The 16,557-nt window shown below is 44.0% G+C and overlaps 1 protein-coding gene across 1 annotated transcript; it reads left to right on the plus strand.

Annotated features, from left to right (window-relative positions):
• Window positions 1-521: 521 nt before the first annotated feature.
• LOC117515447 (erythrocyte band 7 integral membrane protein-like) lies at window positions 522-14,903 on the plus strand. Its single transcript, XM_034176043.1, has 9 exons — window positions 522-528; window positions 736-845; window positions 1,288-1,360; window positions 1,454-1,536; window positions 1,865-2,068; window positions 2,976-3,119; window positions 3,255-3,456; window positions 7,245-7,401; window positions 14,879-14,903. The coding sequence occupies exons 1-9, from the start codon at window positions 522-524 to the stop codon at window positions 14,901-14,903; spliced, it is 1,005 nt and encodes a 334-aa protein (XP_034031934.1).
• The last annotated feature ends 1,654 nt before the right edge of the window (window positions 14,904-16,557 follow it).

The following is a 16,557-nucleotide window of genomic DNA, read 5'->3' on the forward strand; positions in this document are numbered from 1 at the left end:
GTGCACCTTTAATGGAACATGAGAAAACTCATAACCTTAATAATCTGAAGGTTATGATGTTGTTGATGATGGTAACAGTTCTCCTGGTCATGTTCAGGTTAAACAAACAAGTGCCTTACCTCAAAGTTTGAAATAAAATTTGATCATGCACAATCATGAAAAGTCCAAATAAAGTGTCAGATTTCACCAGATTGAACCATTTTCTGCGGGAGCCAAGACCTCCCTCGGTGGACGCGCCATCATACAGCTTTGGATTCAGAATTTGAGTAAAACTGAACAATGTAGTGTTCAGGACACATCAGATGGCCAGAGACTTGACTTGGACAAGCAAAAAATGACTTGTTAACATCTTTCTTTCGTCTTTCTTTCTTTGTGAGCTACAGTTTGAGTCATTGTGTATACAAACAAACAAACAAACAGCAGTGATCACATAAACCTCCAATCACTTCAGTCATCACCATTTTGAGAGACAAAGATGGCGGCCACATAGGTGTAAAGACAAAAAAGTGAATGGGGGCAGCATGGTGGGTTAGTGGTTAGCACTGTTGTCTCACAGTTAGAAGGTCATGGGTTCGATTCCCACCTGTGGCCTTTCTGTGTGGAGTTTGCTTGTTGTCCTCATGTGTTTTGTGTGCTGCATGTTTCTAATTGTCTTTAATGAAATCACTCCTTGAATTGATTTCCACAGATGAGTTGAACTGATTTTGTGCTGTCAATTAATTTTCCTTCCTTCAGTCTTGCAGAGTCCTGATGGCATCTTGAGCTGCTGTGATTGGTTCTTGGTGCTTCTCTCCTACCTCGTGTTGCTGTTCACTCTGCCCCTCTCCATATGGAGGTGCTTTAAGGTCAGTTTTTGATCATTTGCAGCTGATATTTAGATTATTGACAGTCGATAAGCAGTCGTCAGGCTGCAGGACAAACTGCTGGTCTGATCACGTCACTTATTGAGGCTGACTTCATGTTTATTCTGTGAATTTTAATTCTACAGCTATATATCCTCTATAATATAATAATATAATAATATAATATTAATATAACATTAATATATATTATATATAATATAATATAATATTATATAATATAATAATATAATCCTCTATAATGTTTCTTTACTTATATGTTTTTGTGTTTGATTAAATTATTTAAATGCTAAATATTGTAAGTGATCAAAGCTTGTTTTGGTGAAAATGAGCTGATTGAACATCTCTCACTGTCCACTTCCAGGATAAACGTAGATAAAGAACAGACTGACTTGTGAGCACTGATGTGGTTTCTCTCTGTGCACAGGTCATTCACACGTACGAGCGGGCCGTGATCTATCGCCTGGGACGCGTTTGGCGAGGAGGAAACAGAGGACCAGGTTGGAAGTGTTTCTTAAACATTCAGTGCAGAAGCTTCATCATGACTGTGTTTGTTTGCGGCGGCTTTAGTTTGTCTTCTTGTGATGTCACAGGGTTGGTCTTCGTCCTGCCGTGGACGGACACGTTGATGAGAGTCGACGTCCGCACCATCACCTTCAACATCCCACCACAGGAGGTACGACACACACGTCCACTTACACTCAACACATCAGTGTGTGTCACAGTCAGATACGTTTAAAAGCACATTCAAACTAGAGCAGCACTCATTAGAGCGCACAGTGCACCTGCACATACAACAGTTCACCACATCTGGATCTCAGCTGGACGTCTTTACAATTTCTCACATCAAACACATTTTTCTTTCCAAAGTATATGCATCAGTTTGTGACTTCTGACAGTAAAAGTCAAAACATTTTGTTTCATATTGTTAAAGAAAATAATTGTTTCCTCGATTCACGTCCAGATCATGAAGAAAACAGCTGTTGTTGCTCTGCTGTTTTCAGGTTGTGACTGAAGATTTTGTCCGGGTGTGGACTGATGGTGTGATCTGCTACCGGGTCCAGAACGCCGCCAAGTGTGTGACCAACGTCAGCAACGTGCACGTGGCAATCCGGCTGTTGGCTCAGACTGCTGTGAGGAAGGTCCTGAGCACAATGAGCCTGCGTGACATCCTGTCAGAGCAGGAAGAGGTCACCTCCATCATACAGGTACACCAGCTTTTAGACTCTCTGATGATGAACCAGTGTGAGGAGGTTCTGCTGTCAGACGTCTTGTTCAGGATCTAGTGGTCTAGAATAGTGTTGCCACAGTTACTTTGATAAAGTAATCCAATTACTGATTACTGATTACTCCTTGAAAAAGTAACTTAGTTACTTTACTGATTACTCAATTGTAAAAGTAACTAAGTTAGATTACTAGTTACTTTTTTACTTACTTTCCCCAGCTGTCGACAACAACCCTCTGCCACCTCAACATGACAGTGATACTTGTTTTGCCAAAATTCACTTTATAGTCACCCTTTCTTGACTTCAATGAAAATAAATACTTGTTTTATAAAAAGTAAACTAAAGACCTCTTTCTTGACCTCATATTTAACTGTTGACAGCACTGTAACTGTTTTTAACGAGCAGATACGAGCGGCTCAGCTCAGAATTCTAAATAAAGGAGAAAAAAAGCATAAAAATGTCTTTGTAAAGCTCAGTGCAGGTGTGCTGTTGTCACCGCGCTTTAAGAGGTGAGGACGAGTCATAGCTGCTGCAGAAAACCGCCAATGAAAAGCTCACAGCTTGCTTAAAGTGGGCAGTTCAGTCGAACCCCGACCCCCTGTCCACGGACCAAGTTTAATGCTGCTATCGACCCACAATGCAAAAATAATAGTAACGCACAGTGACTTGGAGAAGTAACTTTAATCTGATTACTGATTTGGAAAGATTAACGCGTTAGACTACTCGTTACTAAAGAAAGTGGTCAGATTAGAGTAACGCGTTACCGGCATCACTGGTCTAGAATCAGCTCCCCTCTCATTCTTCTCTATACTGTAGTGTTGGTAGTATGACTCCATTAGTGGGCGTGTCTCCTGCATGTAAACATAGGCATGTTGTTGTGTCTTCTCAGTCCACTCTGGAGGCCACCATGGAGGACTGGGGGATCCAGATCCAGCAGGTGGAGATCAGGATGTCCAACTGTCCCCAGCAGCTGCACAACTTTGTGGCAGACAAGGTAAAGTGTTCAAGTCCCATCAAATATCACAACATTCCTGCATGTTTGAGTTTTATGTTTTATTCTTACTCAGTTCTTTGTAGCCACACGTCTGAGATCATTGTCTGAGCAGTGATCCCTCACCCTCTGTCCTGTTCTTTCTCCTTTCTGTTCTCTCACTCACTCATTCTTCAGGTGGCGGCTGCAGAGGGACACCTGAACTCACCGCTGATGCAAAAGGAGGCGGCTGTGACTGGAGAGACTGCAGCAGCACCGAGGCTGCGCTACCTGCAGACCCTCCAAAACAGCAGTTTCTTTGGTGGACTTGTCGCTCGGGGGGAGTATAGAAGTGCAATGTCCACACATGGCACAGCTTATGCTCCCCCACCTGTACCCAGTAACGCCTGCCATGTTAGACTGCCAGTCTGACGAAATTACGTTTTGAATTAAAAACTATTTTTCAAAAAGTGTTTTGCATTTGTGTTTACATTTGAGTTTACACACGTAAAGCATGTTTTCTTGTGTCATTTAATTGTAATTTTTAGCAACCTTATTTAAACATGAAAAGTAAACTGTCATTTCACACACAATGTGAGATTAAGGGTGGCTGCGAGGTCAAAGGTTAAACATGATAAGTATTCTGGGAGTTTACAGTAACCGTATTTGAGCCACATACAAGTCTGGCAACACAAGGACAGTGAGGAGCATCTAATGTTGGTCACGGTATTGCTATAGAATTATTTGCTGTGGGCTCTCATCCCAAGATCATGAACTGACAGTTGGGGGGGCAGTAGTGGCTTCCACTGTAAGGCTAATACTAAGGTTTGCTTGGTTTTCCACTGAAACGTCCTCCTCTCTTCTTCCTGCTCAGGTACCCTGTCGTTCTTCCAATGTCAAATTCAATGTTTTTGACCAATATACATTTCACTGTTTTTTTTTTTTTCTTTTTATCGTCTGAATAATTAGGTTTTTATTTTCATGTTTTTTTCCCCTATCTACATATTAACCAGTGGGGGCCACTGTTCAGCTAATCCGATAAATGATAATTGTTAGTGGATTAGCTTTTCAGAACCAATTATCTTCCGATAAATTTCATTACGATAACTTTCAGTCTAACATTTTCTTTGCTGGTAAAGTGAGCAAAGTTTAAAGTAGACCTGCATTGAAATAAATGTGGTCAGATCTCAGAAAGAAATAGCTGATATGTATTTATAAGACCCTTATGAATGCAGTAAAGTAAATCTGTAAGCCCAAATTTGTAATTCAGTGGAGAAATCTTCGTTTAAAAATGACAAATTTGCAGCTAAAATTTGGCCCTCCGCGAAAACTGTTTGTACATCCGGGACATTGCCGTGACATGAGGGAGAAGACGGAGCGCTCCCGCCTTCAGTCCGATCCCGCATTGAAATTGATTTTATCTGTTAGTAATGTTACTGTTATACACATCCAAACGTAAGCTGCAATGAATGCGAGATACAGCTCTGCATGCTCAGATCAGCGGGTGACGTTCTTCCCCAAAGCCTTGCTCTCACTGCCTCCAATGCGCTTACTGAGTCTGCGGGCTCAGTAAACACCGCAGCGGGCCACTCACACCACCCCTGTGTCTGCTGTGCAGAGCTGTGGAGAACTCCGGCACCACCTCCCTGTCTACTGAATGGAGGTGCGGCCAACTTGGCAACAAGTCCAGAGACTACGCTCGCTGTTTTAATGCGGAGCGCTCCGGCAGCCCACAAGGATAGACTTCTTGCGCAAAAATCCGCAGCGCCACACAGTCTCAGTAACCGCAGCCGCAGAGCTCCGTGGCCACTGAGAGAGGTTTGTATCTTTTTAATGACTTGGATTCTTTGCGGGTCCCGCATCTGTACCCCGCAACGGTAACACTGGAGGCTAAAGACAGTAGATTTTCAATGCGACACCACTCAATCAAATGGGCGTATGAAAAAGTCCCCAAAAATAATTTTCAAGCAAAAATAAAACAAATGTATACTCACCAAACATACCGCAAGACAATATGAAATTTTTTAAAAAGTCGATCCTTCTGTATAAGACAATAAAAAGGTGCTTTTGTAAGAGATGCAATGTAAATCCACAAATTTCAGTTGGTGCACGCAATGCATGCTGGGATAGGGTCTTCTCTCTTGCGTCTCGGCAACGTCCCGGATGTGATGACAGTTTTGCGGAGGGCCAAATTTTAGCTGCAAATTTGTCATTTTTAAACGAAGATTTCTCCATTGAATGACAGATCTGGGCTTTCAGATTTACTTTACTACATTCAGAAGGATCTTATGTGTAAATACGAGTATAAGTCATTTTTTGGTCCAAAGAGCTGACTGCATTTATTTCAGTGCAGGTCTACTTTAATAGTAAAAATGTTTCTAAACCCTAAAATCAAACATTTTAATCCCTGACCTGTAGGTCAGTGGTTTTTGGCAGACAGGCTGTTGCTTGCTGATGACGTAATCATTAAGTGCAAGACGTGATTGGCCGGTCGACGCAGGGAGCATTGTGGGTAGTGTAGTTCAGGTTCACTTTAGACATTACAGTGAGTGATGCCATCTGCTCGACACAAACAAATGGACTAATTTTAACATTATTTCATTTTATTTCTTTGTGGCACGGGATAATTTAATCGCCAAGACTGGGTGGGAGAGAGGAGATCTCACGGCTCAGCTGTGAGGGACTTTTTTTCACCATTTACACACCATTTTGGATAATCAGGATGTTTTATGTGGAATAGTTTCTTCAGAATTTAATGAATCCCACTAAAACTAACAGATAAGAATTTATATTTACTAGCATGTCTTTTACTCTGTCAATCAATGCATTTAAGCCGCAGGGTTCAAAGCATGTGAAAAAAGCAGCAGCTTTTAGTTCGTAACTGATGGTGTATCTAATACCAAGATAAACTGTGACTTCTCATACTGTGTTTTACTGCTTTTGATAGATGATGACAGTATTTGGGCTTTCATTTTTTTATTCATTCATTTTTCATGCGTTCTTTTTGTGTTTGTGATCCTTGAATTTACCCAGCAGCCCCTGCGCCGCCTAGAGTGAAACTGGTTTTCCTAAAGCCGACAGTGTAATTTGATGTGGCCGCATCTGAATGAAGACTAAAAGTTGTTGGTTATCTGTAATAAAGATACATTTTTTAGCAGTTTATCGGTTTAGCGTCATAAAAGATAGGGTGGGTTTGCAGGGCAGGCTGTGGAACAGCGGTGTGCCGCGGCCGCCCATGGCAGTCTGCCACCTGCCGTCTCTTGCCCTGCTTTGAATACAACACTTTATCTTTGCACACTTTGTACACAGCAAGGGAGATTAATTGTGACAACTATGGTGGGGTTGGTCGGTAGGGTGAGTGTGGCATGTGGGGTTGGCCCCGAGTGGCTGTGGATGTCTGGGGCTCTGGGGTAGGGGGTCTGCCTCGCCGGTTCTGCTGTGGTTCTGTGGCCCTGCTCTGGGCCTGTGGGGCCCGGGGTTCTGCGGCCCGTTGTGGGTGTGGGTGGTGGTGGTGGGGCGCAGCTGTTGGCACTGGGGGGTTGGCGGCTGCTGGAGGGATGGGGGCCATGGTCTCCGCGCGGTGGACCCCGCTCTTGCTCGGGCGGTCTCCTGATCATGGGCTTTGGTGTTTGTGGTGGGATCCGGCTCAAGGGGTTTGGGGGGCCCTGCTGGCTGCGCTGGCGGCCTGGCTGTCGGGGGGCCTTGTGTTCTTCCTGGCCTCAGGGTTGGGCCTCGCCTCTTGTCTGGGGGCTGGGCCCCACCCTTGTATGTCTTGGTGGTCCCGAACTTATACTTTGGATTTGGTTGCGGTGACTCCTTTGCCCCCTGTCCTTGCCGCCACTCGCTTCCGCCTTCAAGGTGGTTTCCAGTGTATGGTTGCGCGTCATTTTTGAATTGTGTCATGAGTACTTGTTTACAGAAATATTTTGGACGATTAAGGATTACGAGTAAGGATTGTGGATATTTGCTGTTAAGCTCGGACACTGATTAAACCTCTGTGTGTAAATTTGGGTGTCATTTTATGCAGTTTGGTGAGCAGAAGCTAAAGGTTAGCTATCGGTTAGCCGCTAACTCAGTCTTCTTCTTGTCATGCCACCGAAAAAAAACATTAATGGAGGAAAATGAGGACATTAGGAATGACCGGGTTGAAGTTAAAATCCCGGTCATACGCGCATGCTGTGACCGCAGACAGCGAGGACAGAGCCGGCGAGCTGGAGATGAGCTCTGTGGAACAACAAGTGGCAGCTTTTCTCACAACCAGAGACATTAATCTGGACGTGGATACCATCGAGGCTTGCCACCCACTGCCAGATAGGGACAACAACACGCCAGCTGTGATCTTGAGGTTTGTAAACAGGAAAAACAAAATTGCACTAATGAAACAAGGGAAAAAGCTAAAGGGCACGAATGTTTACTTGAACGACCACTTAACAAAAAGGAATGCGGACGTTGCTAAGAAAGCCAGATATTTATGGAAACAAAACAAAATACAGAACACATGGGTTATGAACTGCAAAGTATACATTAAACTTAAAGGTACACCTGAGGAAGCCAAGGTACTTGTCATCAAAGACATAGAAGACCTAAAAAAATACGAATGAGGATAAAACATAACTGTATTGCACCGATATAATGACATCCAACAATAATTCTTCAAAATGGAAGAAAATGATGCAGGGATACAACAAAGGATTCTGGACTATGGACACTTGGAACTGAAATCATTTGAGTACATTGATTGTAGGGCATTAGATTTGGAAGATGGATTAGATCCTGATAACAACCTGTTTTTATTATCCAACCCAATAGATTGCTCGGGAGGAGCTCGGAGTCGAGCCGCTGCTCCTCCACGTCGAAAGGATTCAGTTGAGGTGGCTCGGGCATCTTTTCCGGATGCCCGCTGGAAGCCTCGCTGGAGAGGTGTTCCGGGCACGTCCCATTGGGAGGAGGCCCCGGGGAAGACCCAGGACACACTGGAGGGACTACATCTCTCGGCTGGCTTGGGAATGCCTTGGGGTTCCCCCGGAGGAGCTGGGGGAGGTGTGTGTGGATCGAGAGGTCTGGGCGGCTTTGCTTGAGCTGCTGCCCCCGCGACCCGACTCCGGATAAAGAGGAAGAAAATGGATGGATAGATTGTAAATATTTATTTGAAGATGATTATAACTATTTTGTTGACTCCAAAGGGAAACTCTCAATTATTCATTTCAATAGTAGGAGCATGTATAGTCTCATCCACATCAAAGAATATTTACAACAATTTACCCAGCCATTTCACATTATTGCGATTTCAGAAACATGGTTTAATGAGGATAAAGGCATAGATTTTGAGTTAGAAGGTTATAGTTTGAACTATGTAAACAAAGGAAATAAAATGAGAGGTGGAGTTGCTATACGAGGTCTATTAGAAAAGTATCCGACCTTATTATTTTTTTCAAAAACCGTATGGATTTGAATCACGTGTGATTACATCAGACATGCTTGAACCCTCGTGGGCATGCAAGAGTTTTTTCACGCCTGTCGGTTACGTCATTCGCCTGTGGGCAGTCTTTGAGTGAGGAGTGGTCCACCCTCTCGTCGATTTTTTCATTGTTTAGGAATGGCTCAGAGACTGCTGCTTTGTTTGATCAAAATTTTTTCAAAACTGTAAGGCACAACTGAGTGGACACCATTCGATAAATTCAGCTGGTTTTCTGTAAAAATTTTAACGGCTGATGAGAGATTTTGGTCTGGTAGTGTCACTTTAAGGACGGCCCACGGCACCTGACGGCGATCTGCGTTCCGAGGCGGCAGCGTCTCGCCGTTTCAAGTTGAAAACGTCCACATTTCAGGCTCTGTTCACCCAGTAAGTCGTCAGAGAACATAGAACTTTCAGAAGAAGTCAGCACGAGGAGTTTATGTGGACATTCCACTGTTAAAGGTCATTTTGTAATGAAAGAACGTGCGGGCAGAGTCGCATGTCGGGCCGCACCCGACCGCGGGGGGTCACGACAGGAAAAACACCTCCGTTGGAAACCTTAACGGGCAAGTTGGAACATGCCCAACTGTTAAACAATTTCTCAGTTACTCACTTGTTGAAAGCCATCAAAAGCCGCCTGAATTTTACAAATGGTTTTCAACACGGAGGTGTTTTTCCTGTCGCGGCGCACACAGATTTGCGGCATCGTCACGGAAACGACTCGGCGAATTTGTGCGCACGTTCTTTCATTACAAAATGACCTTTAACAGTGGAATGTCCGCATAAACTCCTCATGCCAGCCTCTTCTGAATCTTCTCTGTTCTCTCACGACATCCTGGGTCAACAGAGCCTTAAATTAGGATGATTTCAGCTCGAAACAGCCAGACGACATCGCCTGGGAGCGCTGTGCGACGTCCCGCTCCGTGGGAAGTCCTTAAAGCGACAGAAACACCCCATAATCTCTCATCAGCCATTAAACTTTTCACCGAAAACCAGCTGAATTTCTCGAATAGTGTCCACTCGGATATCCCTCACAGGTCCTGAAAAAAGTTTGATAAAGCAACGCGCGCCGTCTCGAGCAGCGTCTCAACAAAGGAATTCAGCCGAGAGGGCCTCAAAGCCTGCCCACAGGGAAATGACGTCACCGACACGTGTGAAAAAACTCACGCATGCGCACGAGGGTTCAAGCATGATTGGTGTAATCGCATGTCATTCAAATCCATATAGTTTTTTTTTGTTTTATAAAACTGCCGGTTAGTTTTATAAGATACCTCGTATATGTCCACAATAACATTAAAGTAATAGGAAATATGACAATGACACTATATGACACATTAGAATGCATAACAGTAGAGATACTCAATGCAAAAAAGAAAAATATTATTGTAAGTTGCTTATACAGGTCACCTGGTTCAAGTCTGGAATTGTTTTACAGAGTGGGTGGAAAAAACATTTTCCACAATAGGTAACAAAAAAATATTTATCTGTGGAGATTTCAATGTTTATTTGATGAACCCAAATATAGGAATAACTATAGACAGCAAATTAACCTGGAAAGCACACATCAGACACATACAAAGTAAAGTTTCTAAAAGTGTCTCAGTTACTAACAAGGTTACATACGAGGTCTGTCCATAAAGTATCGTACCTTTTTATTTTTTTCAAAAACTATATGGATTTCATTCATATGTTTTTACATCAGACATGCTTGAACCCTTGTGCGCATGCGTGAGTTTTTCCACGCCTGTCGGTGACGTCATTCGCCTGTGAGCACGCCTTGTGGAAGGAGTGGTCCCGCCCCCTCGTCGGATTTTCATTGTCTGGAAATGGCGGAATGAAAAGGACTTTTTTTCCATCAGAATTTTTTCAGAAGCTGTTAGAGACTGGCACCTAGAAACCATTCGAAAAATTTATCTGGCTTTCAGTGAAAATTTTACGGGCTTCACAGAGAATAAGGACTTTAACTACAGCTTTAAGGACCCCTTTAAGGACGGTCGGTGCGCTGCGCTGCGAGCTGCGACAATGCGGCACAAACCACTAGATCATTTCTAAGCTGATGGTTCTGTGGATACGAGACCGTCGTGTGCTCTTTCTCTGGTTATCACAAGACCTGGACATCAGCCATTTTCCGGCAGATTTCACTTTCAACAAGAGATTTTGTCATGGAAAGCCACGCGGAGGCTTCGCGCGTCACGACCGATTTGCTGATGAAGCGAGACAAAGGAACACCTCCGTTTCGGAATGTTAGAGGACAAGTTGGGACATGTCTATCTCGGCTTTCAGTGCTTACCAGTTGAGTGAGTATAAAAGAACTTGTGGAGAGCTGGACATGTCCCAACTTGTCCTCTAACACTCCGAAACGGTGGTGTTCCTTTGTCTCGCTTCATCAGCAAATCGGTCGTGACGCGCGAAGCCTCCGCGCGGCTTTCCATGACAAAATCTCTTGGAGGGTCATGATTATATACGATTAAAAATAAAATTAGAACATTTTCAGGAATGTAAAACAATATAAATAACTGCCTATATTATAGTGTGTTATTGATTATATATGTGATTAGAGGATCCAGAGTGGGCATTGGGTCTTAATGCTGACTGTGTTAAGATGAAGCTGTGTCTGGTTTTTGTGGTTGTGCTGCTGCTGGCTCTCCATCTTTCACTGCAGGTGAGAAGCCAGAGTCTGAACAACACCGGTGACTCAGTGAATACAACTACAAACATGACGGTGGCTAGCTAATTCACAACGCCCAGTTTCAACGCTGCAGTGAACACAGTCGAAGACAAATAAAGGTTTTCCAAAGAGCGAGGCCTTCACGCTGCTGCTCCCAGTTACACTCGTGCCCACTGTGGTACCTGGCAATGGCATTGGCACACGACACATCACCAAGTGGCTTAATGAAATATCTATTATATTATATAGTAATATGAATATAACACAGATTAGATTGATAACCAACATGTTTGTTTGTGTGTTTGTCCTTGTTGTTTGTGTGTGTGTTTGTCCTTCTGTGGTGTTGTGAGCCATCTGTCATGCTGCTGGTTCCGTTCTGTCTTAGTATCCATGACCATCCAAATCTCTATATTCACACCTGGCAGGTCTCTAGGGATGGTACTCCAGGGTAGCCCCCTGCCTTGAGAAACCATCTCACCGTCAGACCTGCCATTTTAATGCACCAACATCAAAATTTAGCAGAACCAGTGGGTAGTAACGTCTTGGGATAACCTTAGCATATTACCTCACTAAGGTCCTGTGTTTTTTAATTGCACCTCATATGACTCCATGCTTTAGCAGGTCCTCACCAAGAATGTGTGTTTTTAATTGCACCTCATACGACCTCATAATGCACCTCATATAACCCCATGCTTTAGCATGTCCTCACCAAGGACCTGTGGTTTTAATTGCACCTCATACGACCCCATGCTTTGGCAGGTCCTCACCAAGGACCTGTGGTTTTAATTGCACCTCATATGACCCCATGCTTTAGCAGGTCCTCACCAAGGGCCTGTGGTTTTAATTGCACCTCATACGACCCCATATTTTAACAGGTCCTCACCAAGGACCTGTGGTTTTAATGCACTCATCTCAAGTGCCTCAAACTAAGCAGGGTAAACAACAACAGTAATAATAATCATCATAATAAATCCAACGATATGTGTTCCTTGTGTGTCTTGTCTGGTCCTCTGTTGTGTGTATGTGTATATATATATGTATATATGTGTATGTCTATGTATATGTGTGTGTGTGTGTGTGTGTGTGTGTGTGTGTGTGTGTGTGTGTGTGTGTGTGTGTGTGTGTGTGTGTGTGTTTATTTTCTTTTTTCTTTTCACCATTTTATGAACAGTGTCAAGTGTGTACATAAAACTGTACTATTTGTTTATATTGTTTATATTATTGTTTATATATATTATGTTGACTTGGAATAAACAAACAAACCAAAGCTGTGGCTTGGTGTGGTTCTGGGGCTCCCCCTATTGGTGGGCCTATGCCAGCACCCTGTGTGCATCCCTTGGATATGGGGCTGCTCCCTGTGCCTCCGTGTGGAGGGGTGGTGTCGGGGTGTGTTCTGGCGCCATCGGGCTGCTCCCCTGTTGGTTTGCCATGCTGCCCGGTGGCTCTGGGGGCTGCCTTTCCTGGCCCCTGTGCCCTCCCGCTGCCCTTTTTCTCCTGGTTCCCCCCGGGCCCTGCGTCCTGGACCCATTTCCGTCGGTGCTCGCAGCCGGTCGCATGGCTTCTGACGTGCCGGAGTGGTCTATGTCATATGGTAAGTTTCTGTACTCTTCTCTTGGTCCAACACACCAGCCACAGTAGTAATTAGACAACAGACTGTCACTGTTTGTTCATGTGTGGTTGTTTGTCATGGTATGTTGTATGGTTGGGGACCCGTCTCCTCGATGTCTCACGTCACAGTTATTGTCTTCACCACTCATCTCTCGTTCTTGTCTGTCTTTGTGTTGTTTTGGTGGTCGGCCATTTCTGATAGAAGTTTTCAGTTGGCTTTGAGTAGGCTGTTGGAGGCTGATTGGGAAGGGCGGATGGGGGTCACACACACACACACACCACATTCACTCACACACTACATACCTTTTGTCTTGCAGGAATAAATTGCATATATGGGTATTAATGTTCATAAATGGCTCTGCCAGTGTGGCATTTACCATTACTATACGAGGTCTGTCAGAAAAGTATCGGACCTTTTTATTTTTTGCAAAAACCATATGGATTTGAATCACGTGTGATTGCATCAGCCAAGCTTGAACCTTCGTGCGCATGCCTGAGTTTTTTCACACCTGTCGGTTGCGTCATTCGCCTGTGAGCAGGCTTTGTGTGAGCAGTGGTCCACGCCTCTCGTTTGATTTTTATTGCAAATAAATGTCTGAACGATTTGGAGCTTTGCTGCATAAAATTTTTCCAGAAACTGTGAGAGACGTCCAGGTGGACACCATTCGGAAATTCAGATGGCTTTCAGGGACCATTTTATGGGGATTACACAGATTAAGGAGTGCTCCAGCCGGTTTAAAGACCGCCCACAGCGTCTGAGAGCGCGGCGCACTCCGACAGGCTGACACCCCGCTGAAACAACCAGATCATTTCCAACATGAAGGCTTTGTTGATCCGGGACGTCGTCTGAGTTCCACAAAAAAGGCATAAGGCATGGACATCAGCACTTTTTCGGCACATTCCACTGTTACAGGAGTTTTTTCATGGAAAAAGAAGCGGACGGATGTGCCACCGTGCCGCTCATTGCGTGGGACAAAACCACCTCCGTGTTGGTCTCACAGGACGGCTTTGAGATGGATTTCAGATGGCTGTCGGTGGCTTTTTAGTCGTGTGACTATCCGAGAAATTGTGCATGAGCTGGACATGCCCCAACATGTCCTGTGAGGCTTCATCACAGCGTTGCTTTGCGCCATGTGGCTCCGCCGCAATGCGTGGGATTCCTCCGCTCCTCTTTCCATGACAAAAACTCCTGTAACAGTGGAATGTGCCATTCATTTCTAAACTGGATGGTGTGTTTTATCCGGGACGTCCTCTGACTAGCACAGGAATTGCGGAAGACGTGGACATCAGCACTTTTTCGGCACATTGAGACAGACATGCGGAGGAATTCTGCGCGTTGCGGCGGAGCCGCATGGCACAAAGCATGAAAAAAACTCCTGTAACAGTGGAATGTGCCGAAAAAGTGCTAATGTCCACACCTTATGCCTTTTTGTGGAAGTCAGACAACGTCCCGGATCAACAAAGCCTTCACGCTGGAAATGATCTGGTTGTTTCAGCGGGGTGTCAGCCTGTCGGAGTGCGCCGTGCTCTCAGACGCTGTGGGCGGTCTTTAAACCGGCTGGAGCACTCCTTAATCTGTGTAATCCCCATAAAATGGTCCCTGAAAGCCATCTGAATTTTCCGAATGGTGTCCACCTGGAGGTCTCTCACAGTTTCTGGTAAAAATTGATGCAGTAAAGCGCCAAATCATTCAGACATTTATTCGCAATAAAAATCCGACGAGAGGGGTGGACCACTGCTCACACAAAGCCTGCTCACAGGCGAATGACGCAACCGACAGGCATGAATCACACATGCGCATGAAGGTTCAAGCTTGGCTGATGCAATCACACGTGATTCAAATCCATATGGTTTTTGCAAAAAATAAAAAGGTCCAATACTTTTCTGACAGACCTCATATATGCAGACAGGGGGGAAAATAAATTAATAAATAAATAAAAGATAACTTTACAGTTATCGGATTAATGGTTATTGAAGCTAACTTTTGGTTAGCTGTGCCCACCACTGACTATTACCCACCATTGCTGCTGCCAGTTTTCTCTCTGCATCCACTTATTGACAAGTTTGACACGTCTTCTGTTTCATTTCCAGTTCTGAAGAATCCTGTAAACTTTAGAACGGTTTTAGTAATTCCTCATCACGAAGCTCTTTCTCTCTTCAAACATTTCTTTTATGTGTCACTCTGAAAAGTCTAATATGATGCTTTTTTTTTTTTTTTTTTGAGAATTGTTGACCTCTCACCCTCTAATTTGATTCACCGTTGGTAGAAACTAATATCTCTGAATTTTTATCCTTATTTGGGGTATGCTCAATCCAGGAATGTTTTCCAGTTTTCTGTTTTTCAGGTACTTCAAGGTTTTGTTGAGAATGGGTGTTGTAGTTTCTTCCATTTATGATTTATTCATGACTATGGCCACTTTATGCAAGCAAGATGAAGTTTACTTGCTCGAAAGAAAGAAGGACTGTCTGACAGGGTGCAAGCTGCCATCTGTTGGTGACGTACTCAGAGTGTGTTTGTACAGAATGGGGCAAAAGGGCACTAAGAAATGATGCAGCAGTGCAGAATGTGAAAGAGGTACAACACTTTTGGGAAAGTTCCCGGATTCCCATTCTACCCTTCCACCATGCAGAGAAGGCTCTAGAACAGTGGTGTCCAAAGTATTCCAGAAAGGGCCAGAGAGTGCAGGTTTTCTTTGCAGCCACTGACTCCAGCAGGTGATTTCACTGATTAACATCACTTTGAACAGATGGGATGAGTTCATCAATGAAAATCCCTGGCTAGATCTAGTGGCTGCAAAGAAAACCTGCACTCTCTTGACCATTTCTGGAATACTTTGGACACCACTGCTCTAGAAGACCTTGTAGGAAAATGGGAGGCTTTGAAGAAAAATAAGAGGCGAGAAAGTGAAATGCAAAAGGAGAAAGAAGAACAGTTCAAAGAGACATTTAATAATCTTTTTGATATCAAACACCATGATGCACTAATGATGATCACCACTGAGGAAGACAGAATATCTGGAAGTACAGAGTGAGAAAAGCAGGCATGGAATTATGGCAGGAGTAGGTATAAAGCTGTCAAAGCAGGAACTTGCAAAATCCAAAGCAAAACAGAAGAATGGTGGAATGAGAAACAACAACATGAAGCTGATCTAGTTGGCAGAAGTGTCACGTCATAGGTTGATCTGGCTTTGATTCGGTTTTTTCCCTCTTTCCCTTCACGTGCCCCAGCTTTGATTTAGTTATTTTCTTTTCATTTATTAGTCAGTTCCAGTTTAGTTTTGCTTTAGTGTTTATTTTCCATTTATTCCCTGATCAGTTCTCATGTAGTTTCTTCCTTGTACTCATTATATCTCGGTTTGCTTTTAGTTCTCATGGTCATGCCTGATTCTTGTTCCTGTCCATAGTCCTATTATATTGTTTTTGCTCAGTTCAGAGCTCTGTTTCCCTCACGCCCATCTGATTAAGTTCACATCACTGCACCCGCCTCGTATCTGGGTCTCTCAGTTTGATTCTGTCTGCTTTGTGTTTGCTTTGTGTTTTCTTTCACTCACACTCTTGGCACCTATTCACGCATCTTTGTATCTCACATTACTCCACCATGTATGGTCCTACCTCACTATCTTGCGCAGTGCACAATCTTTGTCCAGCAGCCACACCCCCTTTCTCAATTGTTCCTCACCTACACCTAGTTAACACCTGTCACCTGTCCCAGCCATCACTCCTGCCAGTTTGTTGTCTTTGCACACATTCTAGCCTCTTGTTTTCAGTCC

The sequence above is a fragment of the Thalassophryne amazonica genome, chromosome 1 (genome assembly GCF_902500255.1).
Source record: "Thalassophryne amazonica chromosome 1, fThaAma1.1, whole genome shotgun sequence".
Classification (NCBI taxonomy): domain Eukaryota; kingdom Metazoa; phylum Chordata; class Actinopteri; order Batrachoidiformes; family Batrachoididae; genus Thalassophryne; species Thalassophryne amazonica.